The 23,132-nt window shown below is 38.4% G+C and overlaps 2 protein-coding genes and 1 long non-coding RNA gene across 3 annotated transcripts in view; all 3 read right to left on the bottom strand.

Annotated features, from left to right (window-relative positions):
* Positions 1-17,129, bottom strand: part of LOC134799385 (uncharacterized) — a 170,037-nt gene extending 152,908 nt beyond the window's left edge. The window contains exons 1-2 of the long non-coding RNA XR_010145395.1: positions 16,033-17,129; positions 14,111-15,842 (exon numbers count right to left, since the gene is read on the bottom strand). This is a non-coding gene — a long non-coding RNA (uncharacterized LOC134799385). The remainder of the gene's footprint in view (positions 1-14,110; positions 15,843-16,032) is intronic.
* On the bottom strand, positions 537-2,258 carry LOC134799635 (uncharacterized). Its single transcript, XM_063772072.1, has 3 exons — positions 1,285-2,258; positions 717-892; positions 537-641 (listed from the first exon to the last, which is right to left on the bottom strand). Exons 1-3 carry the CDS (start codon positions 2,237-2,239, stop codon positions 537-539), a joined length of 1,236 nt encoding a protein of 411 aa, XP_063628142.1. The 5' UTR covers positions 2,240-2,258.
* A 3,090-nt stretch (positions 17,130-20,219) lies between the features above and the next one.
* Positions 20,220-23,132, bottom strand: part of LOC134799325 (serine/threonine-protein kinase D1) — a 95,214-nt gene continuing 92,301 nt past the window's right edge. Inside the window, exons 14-17 of the mRNA XM_063771716.1 lie at positions 22,559-22,789; positions 22,070-22,253; positions 20,696-20,878; positions 20,220-20,425 (exon numbers count right to left, since the gene is read on the bottom strand). Coding sequence (XP_063627786.1) covers positions 20,220-20,425; positions 20,696-20,878; positions 22,070-22,253; positions 22,559-22,789 — 804 coding nt within the window. The remainder of the gene's footprint in view (positions 20,426-20,695; positions 20,879-22,069; positions 22,254-22,558; positions 22,790-23,132) is intronic.

The raw sequence follows: 23,132 nt of genomic DNA, 5'->3' as shown, positions 1-23,132 counted from the left end.
GTTTGACAACAAATGGCGCGTTCTGATACGTATATGTATTTTTTTATTTAGACCTTTTTAAAACTTATCTACATATTTGAATATATGTTAAATGTTAATGATTCATAATTAACTACATATAATGAAAGTTATATTTATTTGTATTTATTATACAAAAGGTTAATGGTACATAAATAATCATACAAAGGTAACTTAAATATATCTAAATATTAAAATATTTTAATCTAAAAGGCCTCCGCGGGCTGTACCGGGTGCAAAGGTGCCCATTATACTTGCCGCGTTACCACGTTGGATAGCGATGGCCAGCCTTTGCACCAGGTACGAACCCGCGCGAGCGTCAGAGGTCCTACATATAATGTTTTTCGTTATTATAAAATATATATATATGAAAAATCAGCAATAAAGATGTTTTCAGTTTGAAATCAATTCATGCAATAACTATACGCTTTTAATGGCGGCAAGATTTAAAAAACTAAATTATTTTTTTTAATTCGTTATTATAATAATTAAGGTATTTATTGGTATCTATATAATAACTATTTATGAGAATCTTTCTGTTTGCTTCTTGCAGATCGCCCAACGGCCGCAAATACAGCCGGTGTCACCATCATCGTTTTGTTTTTGTACGTTTGGATAACTTGCTGTAAAAATGAATTAAGTGTTATTAAACTTTGTTTGGTTATAAATTATCTATTAGCTTCACTCAAAATGCTTACTAGTACGAGTTTGATGAGGTAGACAGCGAAGGTGAGGAAGGATATGGTCATGAGGGCGCTCTCGGAAGAGGGGAACTCGACGTGGTGACCGCGAGCCTCTGCGGAACGCGACCAGCGGCGCCGGCGCGCTCCACTACCGCCCGTGTCGTCCGGCCACAGGTACTCGATGCGATCCTCTGTCAATTTATTACTTTTAGAACCTATATAGTTCTATCCATACTAGAAGGTTAGCATGATAATGATAAGTTATACCTACTTGATTTACGCGGAGGAAACACATAAATGAAGCACCCATCTGCCTACCTAAGCCTTGTAAGACTTACCACGTTGGCTGACAGTAAACAAAAACATAAATATAGGAGTTTCTTTGGTATCTGAACTAACCTAGTGACCCTAGTGTCCATCAACATTTCGGTTTCACAATACGTTTAGAAAACTTTAATCCTCTACAACACTTTACCGTTTGTTGCTTTTGTTTAAAGCATTTGTAGCAGGTATAGCCGGTAGGTATAAATAGGTACGTACCGTTTCATTAAACAATTCAACTTTTTATTTAATTTTTTCTTACCTATGTTCACCATGATGGTGTCCTTCAAGTCCTCCAAATACCGCAGCTTGCTGCTGACGCTCTTTCGCGTGTTCCTCGTAATGGTGTCTGCCACAACTTTTGCGAATTTCAGCACATTCTCCATCGTGTTTGGCTTCGTGTCGCTTGTGCCGGGTTCCACATTCTGATCCTCTTCAGAAATATTGGAAGGTGTTTTGTTCGCAGGGCCGTTTTCTTCTGCGTCTACGCTTCTTACAGGACTTTTCGATTGGATTTCATTTCCTTTCGCCCAAATACCTTTAGGTGGTTTCCTAACGAAGTGAACCACGTCCTCGCCGTCATCTTCAAACATCTCTTCTTTTGTCACGAACTCGGGTTTTTGATCTTCAAAAGCTTTAAACGGGTTTCTTATTGTGTATCCTTTCACCTCATGTGTAAGATCTGCTTCCTCGTACTTTACTTTAGCTGGTTCTTCGGTTGTTAAATATACTCTCTTAACGGTACCGACGGTTGGGTTGGGGACTCTGTGAACTACACCTTTAGTCCAATGCTTTTCTGGTGACTGGTCTACACTAAAGTGCGATCCCTGGTCTATAGAGTGATTGATATAAATCCTGTTGCGTTTGTAATCTGCCAAAAAGCCAGGCTCCGTTGAGAACTGTGGCAACTTTATATCGTCATTAAAATTGGTAGGCTCTGTTGGGAAATGTGGCCTCCTCTTTTCTTTGTACAGTTCAGGTCCTGTTGAAAATTGTGGCTTCTTTTCATCGTATAAGCTGCTTTTTGTTGATGATATATATTTCCTATGTCCATCACCAAGGCTTGATGGTTCTTTTGATAAAGATGGTCTGCGCCGCCGCTCCTCATGGAAGTCGAGGATATCTTGCACCTCACGATGGTGTGTTGGTTTGTGTAGTTGTGTGATCTCGACCCACTCGGCGCGTATGTGCGCGAGCAACAGGAGGACGAGCAGCATGTCGACTGACTATGTCGGGTGCATTTAGCCTCAGTAATTTAGTTGAGTGCTGAGGAATTTGAGCTATATTGTGTACTAAATAACGATCTCGGCCTGTGACTGAACTAGCACTAGAGACGCGTGACAATTGTGCTGTGACACGTCACGCCTCGATTGCCGGGCCGTTACGCTGATGTAGGGGATCTTAATATAAGCATTTTGCCGTTGGCTTTGATGAGATATAATGTAGGTAATGTACGAAATCGAGAGTGCTAAGAATCTTGTACCTAAGCTTATTGTACCTAAACGTAGGTTATTAGTTATTAAATTAATGTGATGTTAATCAAAACGTCTGTTCTTTTTCTTCCGCAACTATAACCTAAGTAACCGATAACCTTAGCGTTCAGGACAAGGCGACCTGTTGTGACTCTACATTCTACATTCATCTTGTAAAACTGCTTCTGCAATTGTTCACAGATGTGGTGCCATTGATATTATTAGGCACCAACAACAACACTCTTAATTTAACTGTCCATTGTAGACCTTTATCACCAAAAACATTCAATGTTTTAGATTATTTTTATTTATAAGTTACATTTATTTTTATTTTAGTTAAAATGAAAATGAAAAACAGCTCACTCTGAAAAAGATTAAAGAACTGGTCGGAAAGATTGATTATATTTGGAATTGGAACTGACGAGGTAAAAAGAAATTCCTAAGATTTGACTGCCATGACAAATATAGTCGCGTCATTGACGGAAAAGAAAGACAATATAAAGCAAATTGATAACATAGATCTTATCGGAGTAGGAGAAGGTGATAAAAATGCTGATAGGATTATCCACACCATTGGAGAGTCTATTGAGGTAAAAGAAATAAAAGTTAAAAATGAAGAACCTGATAAACCAGTGCAAAAGGAAGCGATTGTCCAGGTGGCTCAGCTCTGTGACATCCTGAATCAAACAATGACACAGATGACCCGAATGATGGAGTTGATCAAGGAAAGTATTGCAACTTTAAGTGCATCTTTTCAAAAATCTGCAAGTTCCATTCGTAAGCTAGAGATTATCCAGATATTCCCAACTGATCTCAGTGAAAATCAGATCAACTTGTTAAATAATGAGCCGAAACAAAATGCAGAAAAGTACGAGTCTACAAACATTGGACTTGCAGAAGAGTATAAGGTGATGAAACAACTTCGCGATGGTGTGTCTTTTGCGCCTACAGGAGACCATCCAAATGCTTATCATGACTATCATGTTCAACTTGGAGTAGGTGGGTTTAAGGTGGGTTTTTGTGGTCCAAGAATTACTCACAGAATATCCTGATTTAAAATTAGGTAATCTTGTTGAAGCAGTGCTGAGATCCAATAATGAATGGACATCAGATTTGTGCAACAAATTCTATTGGTATAAAGACTGATTATAGCCTGGACATAAAGAATATCTATGTTTTAATGTAATTGTGTCTTATCTGGTTAATGAAGATCTCTATCCCTTATACTAATTATATATTTTGTTGTGATTGTTTGCCGTGAACCTTACTTGGAATTGTTTCGTTTTAGCTGTCTTATTCCCAAGCTTGTCCTGAACTTTAAAACTAATTAAATTTTAATCATAAATACTAACTAATAACTTTTCTGCAAACTTTGTATTGGTCAAGGGCCCACAAGGAAGAGTGCATCTTATTCCTATTTACACACCTCTTCTGCATGCCACTGCTGGGAGGCAGTATTTTTCAAACCCCTCCCTATAGGTACTTATACATAATACACTTACAAGGAACTAAGAAATCTTGTGTCATCCATAATTCCATCCATACCTACTTCCTTAACTTTATTTTCATTTCTGATTGTATAGAATATTATGCATAGGTATATTAGAAATAATTGTATAGAATATATGCGTTATACTAGCTATGTCACTAGCATACCGGTTTGTTTTTAGAATTGAACAGCAGATAAATGCTCATAGCGTAATCTCACGTTAGACTGCTGCTATTAGTCGCTCCATACTCTCGAAAATAATTTCTCTCGTCACCGGAGCGTGTAATTCATGTTATTATATACAGGGTGACCTTAGCCATTGGACAAACCCTGAAATCCCACGTAGGGTTACTTCCCAGAAATGCTCTAACGGTAATATTATTTTAACTAGCTTTTGCCCGCGACTTCGTCTGTGTGGAATTAGTAATTTGGGTACCATAATTTTTAAACAAATCTGCTTTTTATAACACCCTTCTTTTCACCCCCAAAATGGGTGACTAATTAGTCAAAAATGCGAACTTTCTTTATTTGTAACAAAAGATCTTTTGATTCCTTTTTAATTTAAGATATTTTATTTTTTTATTAATTTTGTATCTTAACTTCACTTCCACCTCCACTCCAACTTGGAGGTTCGAGAAGTTGAAGTTGAAGAAGTTGGAGAAGTTGTAGAAGTTGGAGAAGTTGAAATTGAAGAAGTTGAAAAGGTTGGAGAAGTTGAATTTGAGGAAGTTGGAGAAGTTGAAGAAGTTGAAAACGTTGAAGAAGTTGAAAAGGTTGGAGAAGTTGAAGTTGAAGAACTTGAAAAAGTTGGAGAATTTGAATTTGAAAAAGTTGGACAAATTGAAGAAGTGAAAGTTGAAGAAGTAGGAAGATAAAGAAGTTGGAGAAATTGAAGAAGTTGAAAAAGTTGGGAAAGTTGGAGAAGTTAAAGGTGGAGAAGTTGGAGAAGTTGAAAAAAATATAGTTGGAGAAGTTGAAGTTTAATTTGAAGAAGTTGAAGAAGTTGAAGTTGAAGAAATTGAAAAGGTTGGAGAAGTTGAAATTGAAGAAGTAGGAGAAGTTGAAATTGAAGAAGTAGGAGAAGTTTAAGTTAAAGAAGTAGGAGTTGAAGAAGTAGGAGACGTTGAAGTTGAAGAATTTGAAAAGGCTGGAGAAGTAGAAGTTGAAGAAGTAGGAGAAGTCTAAGTTAGAGGAGTAGGAGTTGAAAAGGTTAGAGAAGTTAAAGTCGAAGAAGGAGGAGAAGTTGAAGTTAGAGAAGTTGGAGAAGTTGAAGTTGAAAAGGTTAGAGAATTAGAAGTTGAAGAAGTTGAAAAGGTTGGAGAAGTTCAAGAAGTAGAAGTTGAAAAGGTTGGAGAAGTAGAAGTTGAAAAGGTTGGAGAAGTTGCAGTTGAAGTAGGAGAAGTTGAAGAAGTTGGAGAAGTCGACGAAGTTGGAAAAGTCGAAGTTGACGAACTTGAAATAGTTGTAGAATTTGAAGAAGTTGGATAAATTGAAGAAGTTTAGGGAAGATAAAGAAGTTGGAGATTTGAAGAAGTTGTGAGTTGGAGAAGTTAAAGAAGTTAATGAAGTTGTAGAAGTTGAATACGTTGGCGCAGTTGAAGATGTTAAATAGGTAGGAGAAGTTAAAGTTGAAGAAGTTGAAATTGACTAAGATGAAGTTGCAGAAGTCAAAGAAGGTTAGGAAGATAAAGAAGTTGGAGTAGTTGAAGTTGAAGAAGTTGGGGAAGTTGAAGAAGTTGGAGAAGTTGAGGATGTTGAAGTTGAAGAAGTTGAAAAGGTTAGAGAAGTTGAAGTTGAAGAAGTAGGAGAAGTTGAAGTTAGAGAAGTTAAAGTTGAAGAAGTTGAAAAGGTTAGAGAAGTTGAAGTTGAAGAAGTAGGAGAAGTTAAAGTTGAAGAAGTAGGAGAAGTTGAAGTTAGAGAAGTTGAAGTTGAGGAAGTTGGAGAAGTTGCAGTTGAAGAAGTTGAACCTTAACTTAATAGACGAAAGTTCAACTTAATAGCTCGTGAAATATATTACTTTTCTTCTTGCACCATTTTTATTACATCTCTGTTTAGCCCTATGGTTGACTGGTAGAGAATGCCTTTAGGCATCAAGTCATATTTTGTACAATAATGTTTAAATAAATATACATATACTACAAAATATGTACCTGGTGAGGTGTCGGGTCTCGGTGGCTAGACATTTCTAGAACAGTCCAGAAAATTCGAGAGTATTTGAGAGCATTCCACAGCATTTCAGAACATTCTGGAATGTTGTCGAATATTCGAGAACATTCTAGATCATTGTGGAATATTCCAGAACACTTTCGAATGTTCTGGAATATTCTGAAACATACGAAGCTTCTCTTGTCTTCTCTTCTCTTACGGGGACTCAAACTATCAAATTTCAACCAAATCGGTTCAGCGGTTATTGATTCCCCATACAAACTTCCACCCCCTTTTTCACCCCTTTAAAGAGGGATTTCCGGGTTAAAGCTACCCTATTAGTAGAAGAGCCGGCCGCAAATTTTCTAACCGACTTGATACCACGATGAAATGCACAATGGTTTCCCATAAAAGTGATGCTAAGACCGAATTCGATAGTCTGCCACGGCGGAACTTGCAGAAAGTACGAAAAAGAAGGCCACTGCCGGTGCGAAAAAAGGGGGCTGATGTGACCCATCTGATACCGAAATAATAGTTATGGCAGCAGTTAGAAATTGACATGTAGACACAGAAAAGCGAAGTCTGCCAGTATTTTTTTTGCCGGAAAAGGTGGCCACCAGGACCCCTAATTTAACCCATCTGATACCACCATGAAACCAATTCCAGTCGGTAGGTATGAACCCTCATGTCAGGAATATATAAGTCTGCCAATGCTTTACCTGCCGAAACACCTTGGCAGACGAGATTATGTGAGCAAGGTAACCATCGGTTACCCTACACTAACCCATCTGATACCACTATGAAACCAATTCCAGTCGGTAGGTATGAACCCCCATTTTAGGAATATATAAGTCTGCCAAGGTTTTTTCTGCCGAAACACCTTGGCAGACAAAATTATAAGCAAGATGACCATCGGTTACCGTGCACTAACCCATCTGATACCACGATGAAACCAATTCCAGTCGGTAGGTATGAACCATTATTTCAGGAATATATAAGTCTGCCAGGGCTTTTCCTGCCGAAACACCTTGGCAGACGAGATTATGTTAGCAAGGTGTACATCAGTTACCCTACATCAACCCATCTGATACCACCATGAAACCAATTCCAGTCGGTAGGTATGAACCCCCATTTCAGGAATATATAAGTCTGCCAAGGCTTTTCCTGCCGAAACACCTTGGCAGACGAGATTATAAGCAAGATTACCATCGGTTACCGTACACTAACCCATCTGATACCACCATGAAACCAATTCCAGTCGGTATTAGGTATGAACCCTCATTTCAGGAATATATAAGTCTGCCAAGGCGTTTCCTGCCGGAACACCTTGGCAGACGAGATTATGTTAGCAAGATGTACATCAGTTACATGAAACCAATTCCAGTCAGTAGGTTCCGCATTTCAGGACTATATAAGTCTGCCAAGGCCTTGGCAGACTTGACTTGGCAGACTGGACTTGTCAAACAAGGTATCAGATGGGTAAGACCTAGCCTTGGCAGACTTATATATTCCTGAAATGCGGGTTCATACCTACTGACTGGAATTGATTTCATGTAACTGATGTACATCTTGCTAATATAATCTCATCTGCCAAGGTGTTTCGGCAGGAAAGGCCTTGGCAGACTTATATATTCCTGAAATGAGGGTTCATACCTACCGACTGGAATTGGTTTCATGGTGGTATCAGATGGGTTAGTGTACGGTAACCGATGGTCATCTTGCTTATAATCTCGTCTGCCAAGGTGTTTCGGCAGGAAAAGCCTTGGCAGACTTATATATTCCTGAAATGGGGGTTCATACCTACCGACTGGAATTGGTTTCATGGTGGTATCGGATGGGTTGATGTAGGGTAACTGATGTACACCTTGCTAACATAATCTCGTCTGCCAATGTGTTTCGGCAGGAAAAGCCCTGGCAGACTTATATATTCCTGAAATGAGGGTTCATACCTACCGACTGGAATTGGTTTCATCGTGGTATCAGATGGGTTAGTGTACGGTAACCGATGGTCATCTTGCTTATAATCTCGTCTGCCAAGGTGTTTCAGCAGGAAAAACCTTGGCAGACTTATATATTCCTAAAATGGGGGTTCATACCTACCGACTGGAATTGGTTTCATGGTGGTATCAGATGGGTTAGTGTAGGGTAACCGATGGTTACCTTGCTCACATAGTCTCGTCTGCCAAGGTGTTTCGGCAGGAAAAGCCTTGGCAGACTTATATATTCCTGACATGAGGGTTCATACCTACCGACTGGAATTGGTTTCATGGTGGTATCAGATGGGTTAGTGTAGGGTAACCGATGGTTACCTTGCTCACATAGTCTCGTCTGCCAAGGTGTTTCGGCAGGAAAAGCCTTGGCAGACTTATATATTCCTGACATGAGGGTTCATACCTACCGACTGGAATTGGTTTCATGGTGGTATCAGATGGGTTAAATTAGGGGTCCTGGTTGCCACCTTTGAGAGCGTCTGCCAAGCACTTCCGGCAAAAAAAATACTGGCAGACTTCGCTTTTCTGTGTCTACATGTAAATTTCTAACTGCTGCCATAACTATTATTTCGGTATCAGATGGGTTAAATCAGCCCCCTTTTTTCGCACCGGAAGTGGCCTTCTTTTTCGTACTTTCGGCAAGTTCCGCCGTGGCAGACTATCGAATTCGGTCTTAGCATCACTTTTATGGGAAACCATTGTGCATTTCATCGTGGTATCAAGTCGGTTAGAAAATTTGCGGCCGGCTCTTCTGCTATATGTCCTTCCCCGGGACTCAAACTATCTCTATACCAAATTTCATCAAAATCGGTTCAGCGGTTTAAGCGTGAAGAGGTAACAGACAGACAGACAGACAGACAGACACACTTTCGCATTTATAATATTAGTATGGATTAGAACAAAAGATAAAAAAATAAATTTTCAAACAAAAGTTATTTCCAATCATGGTCTAATAAAACATGGTCTTCCATTCCCAGAGTGACACGGGCCTACGTCACAATAACATTGCCACTTTATTTCAACATAACATGTTACATGGGTACATTATACCTATGGTTAATAAGTTAAAATATTTCTTTATAATTGTATAATTTTCATTTATATGTATTTTAGCTTAAATTTTACAATAACACTTCATTTTTAATTACTCGTTAGCAATATCTTCCGATTCACGAAAGAAATTTCAGACTTTCGGGTAATTCTGTTTATACTACTGGCAACACAGGATAGCGCTGTGCACATTTGACAATTCGGATCTAGATAACTTCATGCCCTGACCGTCATCCTTGTCGAACGCGTGTTAATTGTTATTTCCTTCTCGCTCAGTGTCAGCAGTCGCAGTGTTTTCCAAACTTTTCACGCCGTAAGCTTGGTAATTAATGTGTAACTGTGAATTAGTTTTTCAAACGTTTGTCTTGTATAGATAAATAAAGTTTAATTTAATACATTAGATTTGTTTTATTTTACTATGTTTCTACATGAATAACTTAAAATTAATGCCGTTAAAATAATTTTCACCGTTGGTTAAAATTCTCCCACATTTCAAAGTTTGAGAACCTGTAAACAGCATGATGACGTAGGCGCGTGTCAGTTAGGTCATACGCGAATCTCGGAATGGAGTACCAGGCGGAGTATATTATTATACCATGTTTCCAATAATCGACAACAAAAAGAAACATACTGTATTAATCCAGTGGGGAGACACTCCTGATGTCGGTCGAACTCGGATCCGTTCGGCTCAGCATTGCTCCGAGCAATTATTAGGGTTGGCACCACTTGACTTCCTTGTGCGTGCACGACCACAGATAAGATAATCACCTGAATGTTGACAACCCTAAATAGCCGAAAGGGACAGTGCTATATATTAGAAAAAGATAGCATGATTCGACCCTGAATCGCTGTCAAACTTCGGGTTTGTAGGAAGTGTCCTTTCTGTACGGTAGTACTATTATTTCTTCTGTGATTAGATTAATCATTGGCAGTGCTTTTGACAATTTGTCTGAAAATGTGCGGCAATGTTGACATTTGTCAAAAGTCCGAATCTTATTAATGTCATAAATAAAAAAGATAATCAAAACGGTCTAAGAAGGTTTCATACTATTTATTACCTCAAGAGCTACTTACACATACAGGTTGCTCCAAAGTAAAAAATTGTAATTTGTTAATTTCTTCGTAACCGCTACACCGATTGTTATGATACTTTGTATACTGGTTCTAAATACCCTAATTAGTCTGCAGCGGATTTGATAGCCCACGCAGTGAAAGTGTTATTTTAAACGTCAAACTTCTATGAAATTATAGAATAGAATAGAATAGAATAGAATAGAATAGTACATTACTACAGAGGCTGGGAAGTAAGGGGTTGCCGGCCGAATGCATATAGACGGCCGAACGTAGTGAGGCCGGATAGTTATGAGGCCGACAACCCCTTTTCACGCCGTGGTATGTATAGTGCTTTTCTTAAACATGCAATGAAATAATAATAAAAATTGATGATGATGATTGTTTCATGTCCTAATGTGATAGGTTATTCAGTGCGTGGGGTTCATAAGGGGAACGAAAATTTTATTATTTTTGCGCTACGACGCACGGTTTAAGAGCATTATAAAGTATTTTTTTTTTTTATCTTTTTTTTTAGTTTTTTTTTTAATATTAATTAGGGGTTTCTTACAGAGGAATGAACATTTTATTATTTTTGCGCTACGACGCATGGTTTAGGAGATACAGTCCTATAAAAAAATTTTTTGCTTTTTTTTCTCTTTTTTTTCTTTTCTTGTGTTTTTTTAAATGTTATTAAGGGGTCTCCTAAAGGGGAACGAAAATTTGATTATTTTTGCGCTACGACGTACGGTTTAGGAGATACAGCATTATAAAGTTTTTTTTGTTATTATTTTTTTCTTTTTTGTGGTTTTTTTTTTAATATTAATTAACACATTCGACACCGCGTACCCGACTCTCGGGCACTCGTAAACTTTACTCAGATGCCGGACAACCCGCCCAGCGGGTTGTTTTGTACGCAGATATAGACGACCGGTTTCTGGGGTAGTGCGCCGTTTTTTGCCCGGTTGCGAAAGTGTTAAGGGTTTCTTACAGAGAAACGAACATTTTATTATTTTTGCGCTACGACGCATGGTTTAGGAGATACAGCCCTATAAATATTTTATTTGCTCTTTTTTTCTTTTTTTTCTTTTCTTGTTTTTTTTAATGTTATTAAGAGGTTCTTTAAGGGGAACGAAAATTTGATTATTTTTGCGCTACGACGTACGGTTTAGGAGATACAGCATTATAAAGTTTTTTTTGTTATTATTTTTTTCTTTTTTGTGTTTTTTTTTTTAAATATTAATTAAGGGTTTCTTACAGAGGAACGAACATTTTATTATTTTTGCGCTACGACGCATGGTTTAGGAGATACAGCCCTATAAATATTTTTTGCTTTTTTTTTTTCTTTTTTTTCTTTTCTTGTGTTTTTCCTTTACAGTTCTCTGGAGTTGCTCCGCCCTAAACGTGATACTTCGAAGCCTGATATAACGCCCGGAGTGACGACATTTCATTGCATGTTTGAGAAAAAATATTTATTCAGGCAACACATCATTCCATTACAAAAAAACATAAAATGTGAAACAAGAAGTATACAGAACACAAAGAGACATATTACAGATAAAGATGTGAGGCTGAAATGGTCTCCACTCAGTATTGCAGTTGGCATGACTAAGCATTGCCAACGGCGCTGATTTTCTGCGGAGCCAGCGAGGTGTGCGGTGCGGGACAGCATACTGCGCGACTTGTGTGTCAGTAGTAGGAGTAGTTTGTTGTCAGATTAATAATGTGTTTAAAATATTAAATACCAATACTTATATAAGTATTACAAAAATATTATACATATGATTTTATTATACGGCGGTTAACTAGGAATCGACTTTGAGGTTAAGGAACTAGAGCTGATACCATCAATATGTTAGAAAATGATGCCCTTCGGCAGCAATACCTTGTTGAGCCAATAGATGTTTTTTCAGTTTAGACTTGAACCCACTAACAGTAATGCTCTCCCAAATAGGTGGCGGAAGGTTATTCCAGCACTTCGTGGCAGCATAACGAAAACTGCCACGAAATGCTGCGGTATCGTGCCTTGGGCTAATCAGTCGGGGATTACGCCTGATACGACGCTCGATTATGTCGTATAAATAACACTTGCACTGCGTGGGCTATCAAATCGGCTGCAGACTTTTCTTTTCTTGGTGCGACTCTAGGTACCTTGCAAGGCTCCAACGTTTTCTGTGGGGCATGTGTGGGGCTACCGCCAATACCGAAAATCGCAAATTGCGGGGTTCTTTCTCTTTTACTCCAATGATGGCGTAATTAGAGTGACAGAGAAAAATGCCCGCAATTTGCGAACTTCGATTTTCGCGGTTATAGCCCTGTTCTCTTTGACGGCGCAGCAACTAGTATCATTTCTCTCTCCTCGCTCTTTTAAAAATGCCGTTTGTCAAAAAAGGACAACTATACGTGACTATACTGTTGACAAGATGTACTTAAAATCAAAGTGTTGCCTTTTTTGATCATGAATCTAGGATTTGGGCATTACCATTTAAAGTTGTACCCTCGAGTTTTTCGCATGTCCCCTTGCATTTTACATATATTGGGATAGTTTCAAATATCTGCTTGTAACGGTTCCAACAATACAATTAAAAAATATTTTTTTGTATGGGGACCCCCCCTATTTTTAAACTTTTTTTTATTTTTAGGTTTTTTCCTACGTTTACTCACAATTACCGAGCTGGATTCAAAATTTCATCCTTCTAGGTCATCTGGAAGTAGGTTAGGTTTAGGTACTTATATGTCAGTCACAATAAAAAATGGTTTTTTTGTATGGGGACCCCCCTATTTTTTAACTTTTTTTTATTTTTAGATTTTTTCCTACGCTTACACACAATAACCGAGCTGGATTCAAAATTTCATCCTTCTAGGTCATCTGGAAGTAGGTTAGGTTTAGGTACTTATATGTCAGTCACAATAAAAAATGTTTTTTTTTTGTATGGGGACCCCCCTATTTTTTAACTTTTTTTTAATTTTTAGATTTTTTCCTACGCTTACACACAATAACCGAGCTGGATTCCAAATTTCATCCTTCTAGGTCATCTGGAAGTAGGTTAGGTTTAGGTACTATATGTCAGTCAGTCAGTGCCAAAATTTACGACTTTTTGACCTTCATATCTTTATAACCGTTTGAGCTAGCTTCATGAAATTTGGGCTTCTAGATGTCCTTATGGATATAATTAAACACACGTAATTTTATGTGTTTACGTTAAAGATGTTTTGACTTATATATAGAAGGGTCAAAAGTGGCACCAAGTGGTTCGTGTAATATTACACTCGTCGCTGGCTAGCCAGTTCCTTTACTTGAACTTGGCTTGACACGCTGCAGCGTGTCTAGATCAATATTTAGTACGTAGTATAAGGATATAATATAGGAATGAAACACGACGTATCCAAAACGGCATTTATTATTTCATATGTAATGTAACACATTTGTAAATCGCTCTCACAAATAACCGCTTAGCCTACAACATCGAGGGGCGCTCTGTGTGTAAACTTTAGCATACGACCGCTACAATGCCCAATCTACCTACAGTCGCCATCAGATCTATCGGAGCGGCCAAAGCGCTCACAAATATCTGAACACACCTCTATTGTCAAGGCGTTCGAGTGTGTGCTCAGATATTTTTGAGCACCTCGGCCGCTCGAGTATATCTAATAGTAACTGTACGTAAGCAGTGATGCCCAATAATTCAGAAACAAGGAGGTAATTAATAAAGATTAAGACGAATCTAAATCAGGCGCCCAGTTCATGTAATTTTTTCAGCTCAAATGAAATAGAACAATTTACTGACAAGGTTGCTGGACAATGAAATAAAAAATAATGATTGTGTTAATCTCAAACGCAACACTAGGTTTCTTTCGAAAGATAATTATTTAGGGCATCATCATTGTGACGGCTCTAGTAAGCTTTTGTCGCAATTTGTAGCAATTCTAATTTTATTATTATTATTTATCCGCATGGCAACACACAAAGCACCCTTGTTCAACAATCACCGATTTGCAATAATTTATACGTAAGTACCATTGAAATATAAAATATTATGCGTGTTATTATGTTAAAGTCTAGTCACTATGTTTTCGCGAAAATATCTTCAGAATTTGAATGATTTATTCTAGTTTAAATATGAATTGAATAATCGATAGCTATCAGAATGATAATCTGAAATTGACACGTTATTTTGGCTAGTTGTCGGCACTGCGGTATAAGGTCCTGTACGGCTACCATGAGTTAACAGTTGAAATTCACGCTAGCGACTGTGAGCTCGATTGCATTCCCTCTCGATCGCACTAATAGCTCAGACGCTAGTGTAAACGTTAAGTGTCAACTCAAGGTAGCGGCGGTACTGTAGCCTAACTGCGAAGTTCCGACCGCCGTAGGTCAGTGTTGATAGTTTGTATACAGTCGCCATCATCAGATATATCGGAGCGGCCAAAGTGCTTACAAGTATATACTTACGCTTCCATTGTCAAGGCGCTAGAGTGCGTGTTCAGATGTTTCTGGGCACCACGGCCGCTTCGATATATCTGATAGCGACTGTACATTAGTCGCTTTACAACTGATCGCCGGCGATTGGATCCTTATTAGCAATTAACAGCTGCTTTTAATGTTATTGGATACATCACTCAACACCAATGAAGGCAGGTCATTTTGTATGGAAATTGCAATAGAAAAATACACGTTTTTATTGATTTTAAGTGATTATGCAACTATATTAGAAACGCGTACGAAACCTGACGGTATTTGCGCGGATTCCGCGCGAAAGCATAGCGTTCTCACCACCTCCATTTAATTATTACAGATATTATAATTTATAACCTGGTACCATTACATACAATTCGACACAACTTATTACTAAATAATTTCGCCAATTAATTACACAACATTAAACATCGCACTATAACTAACTTACGATCCAGGGTTGGTCCAAATGTATTTGCACTAAAATGTATTCAACTGGAAGATGGGACCGGTCGCGTGCGAAACAATTGTGTCGTTCAAAATATGTTAAAACAATAATACAATAGTAGGTATTCTAGCACATAGTTAAATAGCTCGGATGAATTAAAATATTTATTTATAACGTAGTTTACTACGGTAATGTCAACACTTAATTGTATCATATATATTATAAAAATAACAAAAATTATAAGAGAGTTGTAAAATGTCAAGTTAAAAGTTTAAAATACTCTTACGCATCATGCTAAAATATATAAATTAATTATCAAAACATGTCCTTACAAGAGATCACAGAAAATGGAAGCTTGCATTGCAAAGTTTGTATAAATAATAAAAAGTAAATGTATAAAAAAATCACAGTATAAAAATGTTGTTGGAATGACTAATGCAAGTACTCGCAATAGAATAGACAGCACACGTTAGATTTGTGACAGAGTAAAGCGACAGCGGGCAGAAGTATAATAAAAAGTATAAAAATACCCTAATTTGGCCTAAAAACTTGATATCAGGTACCTACAGTAGGTACCTACACTTAGGTATTTGTTGTAGAGAGAGACAGAGAGATATTAAAAAGTTTTTAGAGTAAATGAGGGTAAAACGAAATAAACATGTCCAATATAATAACAATATAACAATCCAGGCCGGACGCGTATACTTACATTAAGGTCCCTTCGTACCCCGCCATAGTCTAATAAAACATGGTCTTCTCTTCCCAGAGTGACACAAGCCTACGTCACAATAACATTGCCACTTTGTATAGCACTATTGCATACTATTATATAGCGCTGTCGCATGATGACGTAGGCTTGTGTCAGTCACGTGGTCGGAAGAGAGTACCAGGCGGAGTATATTATTATACCATGGTACCCCGCTAACCGTAGCTTACTCGTACGCGGGAAATACTCCCAAAATATACTTTAATATATAAATATATATCACTCGTGTTCGAGACCAATCAAAATTCTAAAACTGTTGGCAGTTTGAGACTGATTTGGAAGAAAGGAACTGAGATTTTTCTCATTTCTTCTATTTGGGTGTAAAATCGAAGAGAAAACGTGCCAGAAGATTTGAACGGTTTTGTAGTAACTGAATGGGGTTGGTCGGTCGAAGTATTCAACAGATGGCGCCAGCATGGGTTTTTATTGTACCTTCAATCCTATGAGTAGAGTCGAATGTAGAATGCACGTATTTTCTTTGGAATTTTGGCTGGAAGGTAGCCTCGAAGCTAAATTCAAATTCAATTCAATTATTTATTTATTTCGAATCGGAGAGATCCATATAATGTTAGTAGTACAACAAGTCTTAAAATAGTTAAATCCCATAGAACAAAACTAGACAGGTATAATCTATGCTGGCGCCATCTCTAAAAATCTTTGACAGTTGCCAGCCCTATTGTCACATTTTGACAACTATGCAGAGGTGCCGCATTACGGAACCGTCGGAACCGCACTATAATATGGTAGGCATATGGTCAAATTCGAAAACAGCATCTGTCTTAGACTTTACACATCGAATGCAATAAATGAATCTTTGATTTGGACGAACCGTATTATATTTTGTTCGACATTTTTTTGTCATTTAGTTGTTATGTAGAACGAATGGGAATGTCCCAAAATGCGTGACAGTTGCGTCGAGAACGTCGCGTCGACGACGACGACGACGCGTCGTCCTTGCAACTTAGGTATATATCTAGTTGCGCGGGGTTGTGCGCTCGGCTTGAACTTTTGACCGAATGGTACGACTCGACTTGATTCCGTATAACTTTGCACCAACTTTGATAAACCATAGTGTTTTTAAATGTCATATTTCCATAGAAATTTTGATGACATGCGTACACTTCGTCGTAGCAAATACATCTGCCATGCACAGCATAGAGCTTGGTGCGACTCTATATGCGAGCTGAATCATATCATTTATTTTAGGTAGGTATATGCAATATACATTCTACATTTTTTCTTATATCCCTGACTGGGTACAAACGTTGTCAATAGAATCAAAACATTGAATAGGTAGTTTAAGTTCTAGGCAACGAGGCACTCCGTCAATTATAAACAATAATCGCTTCTCTCGGGATTTAATCAAGCAAGTCGCTATAAAACCGACTGAGCTACCAAAGTCTCGCTCCTGTTGAAAAATATAGTAATATTGTTATGCCGATGAAATATCTTTCAAGAAAAGTGATTCGAGTCGTACAGTTCGGTGATAAGTCCGCTCGAGCCCTATTGACTAAACCTTACCTAAGTTAAGTCGAGTTAGGCCGTTACGTTACGAGGCCGCGCCTCTTATAGTTACTTATAGTTCTTTCCAACCAGAGACAAACGATAATAAAATCTAACTATCTCCATAGCCGTGCACACAACTGTTGTTAAAGGGCCTAAGGACGCTTATTAGCACGAAGAATTTCGTACATTGACCCTCCATATCTTATTTCTATCGCACGCGCGTAATTATATGGCTGTCCCGCTCGCACAGTGGCATTGACTGCCGGCGGGACAGCAATATAATTTTATGCGCGTGCGATAGAGATAGGAACAAGCGGATCAATGTACTTAATTCTTCGTGTTTAGCGCCCTTACTTAAGAAGTAATACCGAAATGCAATATTTTTCCAAGAGTTTACTAGATGGCGTTGAATATTTTTAATGAAACAGTTTGCCAGACGCTAACTACAACAGTGATGCGATTATTTATGGAGATTGATAGATATTATTGTTAACTCGTCTTTGCTTTCAACGTAGAAAACTACACTATAGTCCGTTTTTTCAGATTAGAAATTTTATAACCTCAAGAGTGGTAGCTTTTGTTCTCCAAAATTAAATCTTAGTAAGTATACACTGAATTATAGTGTTGTTTACATATTTATGTACCGCGATATTAGATATCATAGGAACATTTCGGAGGAAAAAAATAATTACTTACCACCACTTTTGAGGTTGAAAAATTCTAATCTTAATAAAACGGGGTATAGTGTGAAACTGATCTCTGGCGTGATAGTAGTACACAATAGTTAAGATAGACCTTACAAATAGGACTTAGTTTAAAAGAGTGAGTAGAAACATTACAGAGAAGACCATAGACCATAAGAGCACACATACACCGAGAGATTTAATGAAGAGGCCGGTTAAAGTCACTTGGAGCCTTCATAGAGCAGCTGCCATCGTTTCTAAAGACCATAGACATCATAACTGGGCTATAACCGCGAAAATTTCGGGCAACTATCTCTGTCACTCAGAATAAACATAAATTATTTATGATTTCATTTTGTGACGCTGATTTTTGTATACCTACAGTTTGGGATTCCCATTGAAAACTCACGCCTAAAGCCCTATTTAGGCGATTGAGGAACTTGCATGCAAGCTTTTCGATATTTGGCCGATCATTGTACACTCGCTATCAGATATAGTACAGTCGGCCAAGTTGGTCACAATCACAAATATCTGCACACACCTCTATTGTCAAGGCGTTAGAGTGCGTATTCAGTTATTTTTGAGCGCCTCGGCGGCTCCGATATATCTGATGCGAATGTACCCTGTAGTTAGCAAAGTGTCGAATACTTATTACTTGCAAGTTCTTGAACCGTCTCAATGGGGCTTAACGTCCATTTAAGTCCAAGTGACGAACCGAGCAACAGCGAAATACGACACGCATACACTTCACTCAACAAATTGACTACGATACGAGCGATTGGCGACAACATGCCATTGTAAAATGATCTCTGTTACACAATAATTAAAATCGACATTCACCTGACACCTGACCCTTTATAGAAACTAAATTGTAAATTGTAACAGTGTAAAAATATTCATAAACTATTTGTTCATAACAAAACATTATGTTCTTACGTCAACATTGATACTTACGTCTAACAGTTATTATTAAAATCCACATATAAATAAATTACAGGGTAAAACGAAACGGTTAAACTTATTGTTAAAATAAAATTAAAACAGCTACTTATTTAGGAATGCAGTTAAGACAACCGACATTACATTTTAAAACGATTTTTTATAGTTGAGGTATAAAATGTACGTATTAGTACGCTTGCATTGCCCTCAAAATGTACAGAAAATATGTTATTCTTATTAGACATAGTGAAGAAATCTTTAGCAGCGTTCGCTGTGTCTATGTGACTGCCCCGCTTTCACATAGTCGATACCTATACGTTTATGTTATTTTTATTTCGTACATTTGTCAATGCAAGCGTATATTGTTGCAACTGTATATAAATAATAACTCTATTGTTTACATAAATCTTGTTTCAAAATTAATTTACTTAGTTAAAATACATATTATACATAGGTATATGTATATTACTTTATATAGCCTGTTTTGACATTCGTATTTTTGACACACAGTCAAAATAAGTACATTGCATGGGGTTTGTTTAAAAGCTACGAATGTCAAAAATGCTGCCATGGTTTTAACTTTAAATACGTGTCTACAGCGTATAAAATCTAACTGATATGGTCGCGTGACAGCAGCGCAGGTTTGAGGTCATACTTAAGTGTTAATTATGAACGTCTAAGTGTTAAGCGAGGTTTTAGTGAAGGGATCTGTTTGCCACCGTAATATAACGGGCTGTCCATAAATTACGTCATCGTTTTTTGACGATTTTTGACCCCCCCCCCCCTAAAATCATCCAAAAATCATGCTTCGAATGACCCCGTTTCCTCCTACGTCATGTTACCATCATCCGATGTCCAGACCCCCCCCGCCTAATTTAAAATGACGTAATTTATGAATAGCCCCTAAAGGTGTTTTCAAACATATTATAACGAGTTGCTATAGCTTTCGATCCCATCTGTTCGCTCCAAGTGGTATAGACGGGGTGTGTGGAGGTGCGCCCGTGTGACTGTGTGTGTGTTGTGTGGTTACCGCACTCGTACACGCACGAGCAGCTTCCTCCAGCGCAGGCGCACGAAGCAGCCGCGCGACCGCGGCCGCTCTGCGGGCTTCGGGTTGTCTCTGTGGACAGTAGACGATCGGTTAGTCTAGTCACAAAAATAGTTTTATGTGGTTTAAATAATAATAAATAAACTCACTGGAGTCACGGATCCAACTGTTCGCTGTCGGCCTCCCCCCAGCGCGCGTCGTCGCTCGGGTGCGTGAGGTAGCGGCGCCCCACTTTCTTCTCTAAAGCCCGGAGGTCCTCCCAGGCCTGCTGTGTTTGGAGCCACGCGTGGGCGAGGGACTTGTCCACGCTGAGGCGCTTGCGTTGCTTCACTTGCAGTAGGTTGTTGATCAGGTCGATCGCTGTGAATTTAGTTACATTAGGACAAACTTCAATCATCTATATTTCGGCAAAATCGACTTTTATTGTTTCTGTTCTGATATCATATTTGGTGCTTGTGCGTATGTGTGACGGAACGTAAAACACTCGACCGGTAAATGTCGACATTTAGTACATGTAGGTAATAAAATGTCCATTTTACTCTTGCGGTCTAACTTAGACGTGAGCTGCAAACCTTTTTGCATAGGTACGAGTATGTGAATGATTTGGAACCGTTTGTTTTGTAAACTGACCTTCGGCGGAGATCTCCCGCCACGGCTGCGGCGGGTACATGAAGGCGGCGTTCTGTATCTGCTCGCCGATGTCCTCGTCCTCGTTGAAGGGGAACGTGCCGGAGAGGGACACGTACACGATCACGCCCACCGACCACATGTCCAGGGAGCGGTTGTAGCCCTTGTTCCGTAGGACTTCGGGCGCTGCAAAGAAACGCAATACATACATACAATATTTTAAAATAAATTTATGTTTGAATAGCTTACACAGACTTTGCTATTTCGCTTACGTTATAAATTTTTATGCCTCTGAATCACGGTGGCGGCGCGTTGAACCTTGACGTAGGAAAAGTCGAAACTTATTTGTTTCCATTTATATTGATACAATGTACAGTAAGGTAAAATATATTTCTTTAAAATAGGCATGCCCGTAGGTAATGTGCATTAAGTTATATGAATGCCCTGCTACTTTTCCGAAAATACTGCCTCAGATATGTAAGATTAACCATGGTATAATAATATACTCCGCCTGGTACTCCATTCCGAGATTCGCGTATGACCTAACTGACACGCGCCTACGTCATCATGCTGTTTACAGGTTCTCAAACTTTGAAATGTGGGAGAATTTTAACCAACGGTGAAAATTATTTTAACGGCATTAATTTTAAGTTATTCATGTAGAAACATAGTAAAATAAAACAAATCTAATGTATTAAATTAAACTTTATTTATCTATACAAAACAAACGTTTAAAAAACTAATTCACAGTTACACATTAATTACCAAGCTTACGACGTGAAAAGTTTGGAAAACACTGCGACTGCTGACACTGAGCGAGAAGGAAATAACAATTAACACGCGTTCGACAAGGATGACGGTCAGGGCATGAAGTTATCTAGATCCGAATTGTTAAATGTGCACAGCGCTATCCTGTGTTGCCAGTAGTATAAACAGAATTACCCGAAAGTCTGAAATTTCTTTCGTGAATCGGAAGATATTGCTAACGAGTAATTAAAAATGACGTGTTATTGTAAAATTTAAGCTAAAATACATATAAATGAAAATTATAAAATTATAAAGAAATATTTTAACTTATTAACCATAGGTATAATGTACCCATGTAACATGTTATGTTGAAATAAAGTGGCAATGTTATTGTGACGTAGGCCCGTGTCACTCTGGGAATGGAAGACCATGTTTTATTAGACCATGAGATTAACAATGCTTAAATTGGTGGCCCATGAGGGGGTTAAGTCCGTCGCATTTTGCTTTTGACAATAGAGTATATACAAATCAAAACTATAGCCAAATGAATAAGTTGTTTGGAGTAAATGCTGTACAAAATAGAGTATCATCAAGATTACGTTTAAGAAAAAGGATAGAGGATAGTGTTACCGAGGTAAGCCGGAGTGCCGACGACGGAGCGACGGAAGGACTTCTCGCCGATGATTCTCGCGAAGCCGAAGTCGCACAGCTTGACTTGCGGCAGGTCGCCGTCGGACGATAGTAGAACGTTCTCTGGCTTCAGGTCGCAGTGGACGATGTTTTTGGCGTGGAGGTGCTTTAGGGCTACCAGGATCTGTGCAAAAGAATATAAATATAAGACTTAAGAAATGCTGGAGAAGACTTGACGTTGCGAGGGATGACATGGGCCAAAGGTCTCACAAATGAGGATGCCGAAGACCGTGTGAAAGGAGGAGAAAAAGTCGGACATTATTATAAGACCTTAATCTAACATCAGCTAAAGACGATTGAATCACCAATAAAACACTCACGAAGAAGACAAATATAATTATCACGCTTTTGCAATTGCCATAAATAGTTTTCAACTATGAGATGTACAGCTCATTCAGTTCAATGGATTTAATTTTAAGCAATTTTCACCTGTGCCACCAAGTACTTGGTGGTTCTCTCCGTAAGCCGTCCTTTTTCATGACTGAGGATCATCTCGAGCATGTCTCCCCTAAGCTTCTCCATGACGACGAATATTCGCTCCGGCGTCTCGAACATTCGCTCGAGATTGACGACGCCGGGGTGGGACAGGTTCTGCAGGATGGCGACCTCGTTCTTGAGCTGGGCTTCTTGCTTGGTCGGGAAACGAAGCTTGTCTATCACCTGTTGGGGTAAACGGTGGGTTACTTTCGGAAATTTGTCTAGAGTTACGAGTACCTATATGGGTGTCCTATAGAAAACTTCGAGTTATAAGTGATTGTTCAACTAAATTTTACCATACAAGTCGTTCAGTATGATTAATATCTAATATTCATGCCGCAGTGTGTGTAACTTTAAGAGTTAAAAAATAAAGCAAATTACCTACCTAACCCTTATATTATACCTAAGAACTGATGTAAAAAGTAATGAAATAAATGCATTTGTATTGTATTTGTATTCAAAAGGTGGGTTAGCAAAATGTATGATGTTAAAGCTTTGGTTTTTATCTAGAACGTCAGACTTACGA

Source organism: Cydia splendana, chromosome 18 (assembly GCF_910591565.1).
Source record: "Cydia splendana chromosome 18, ilCydSple1.2, whole genome shotgun sequence".
NCBI lineage: Eukaryota > Metazoa > Arthropoda > Insecta > Lepidoptera > Tortricidae > Cydia > Cydia splendana.
This window is presented reverse-complemented; position numbering and strand designations above follow the sequence as displayed.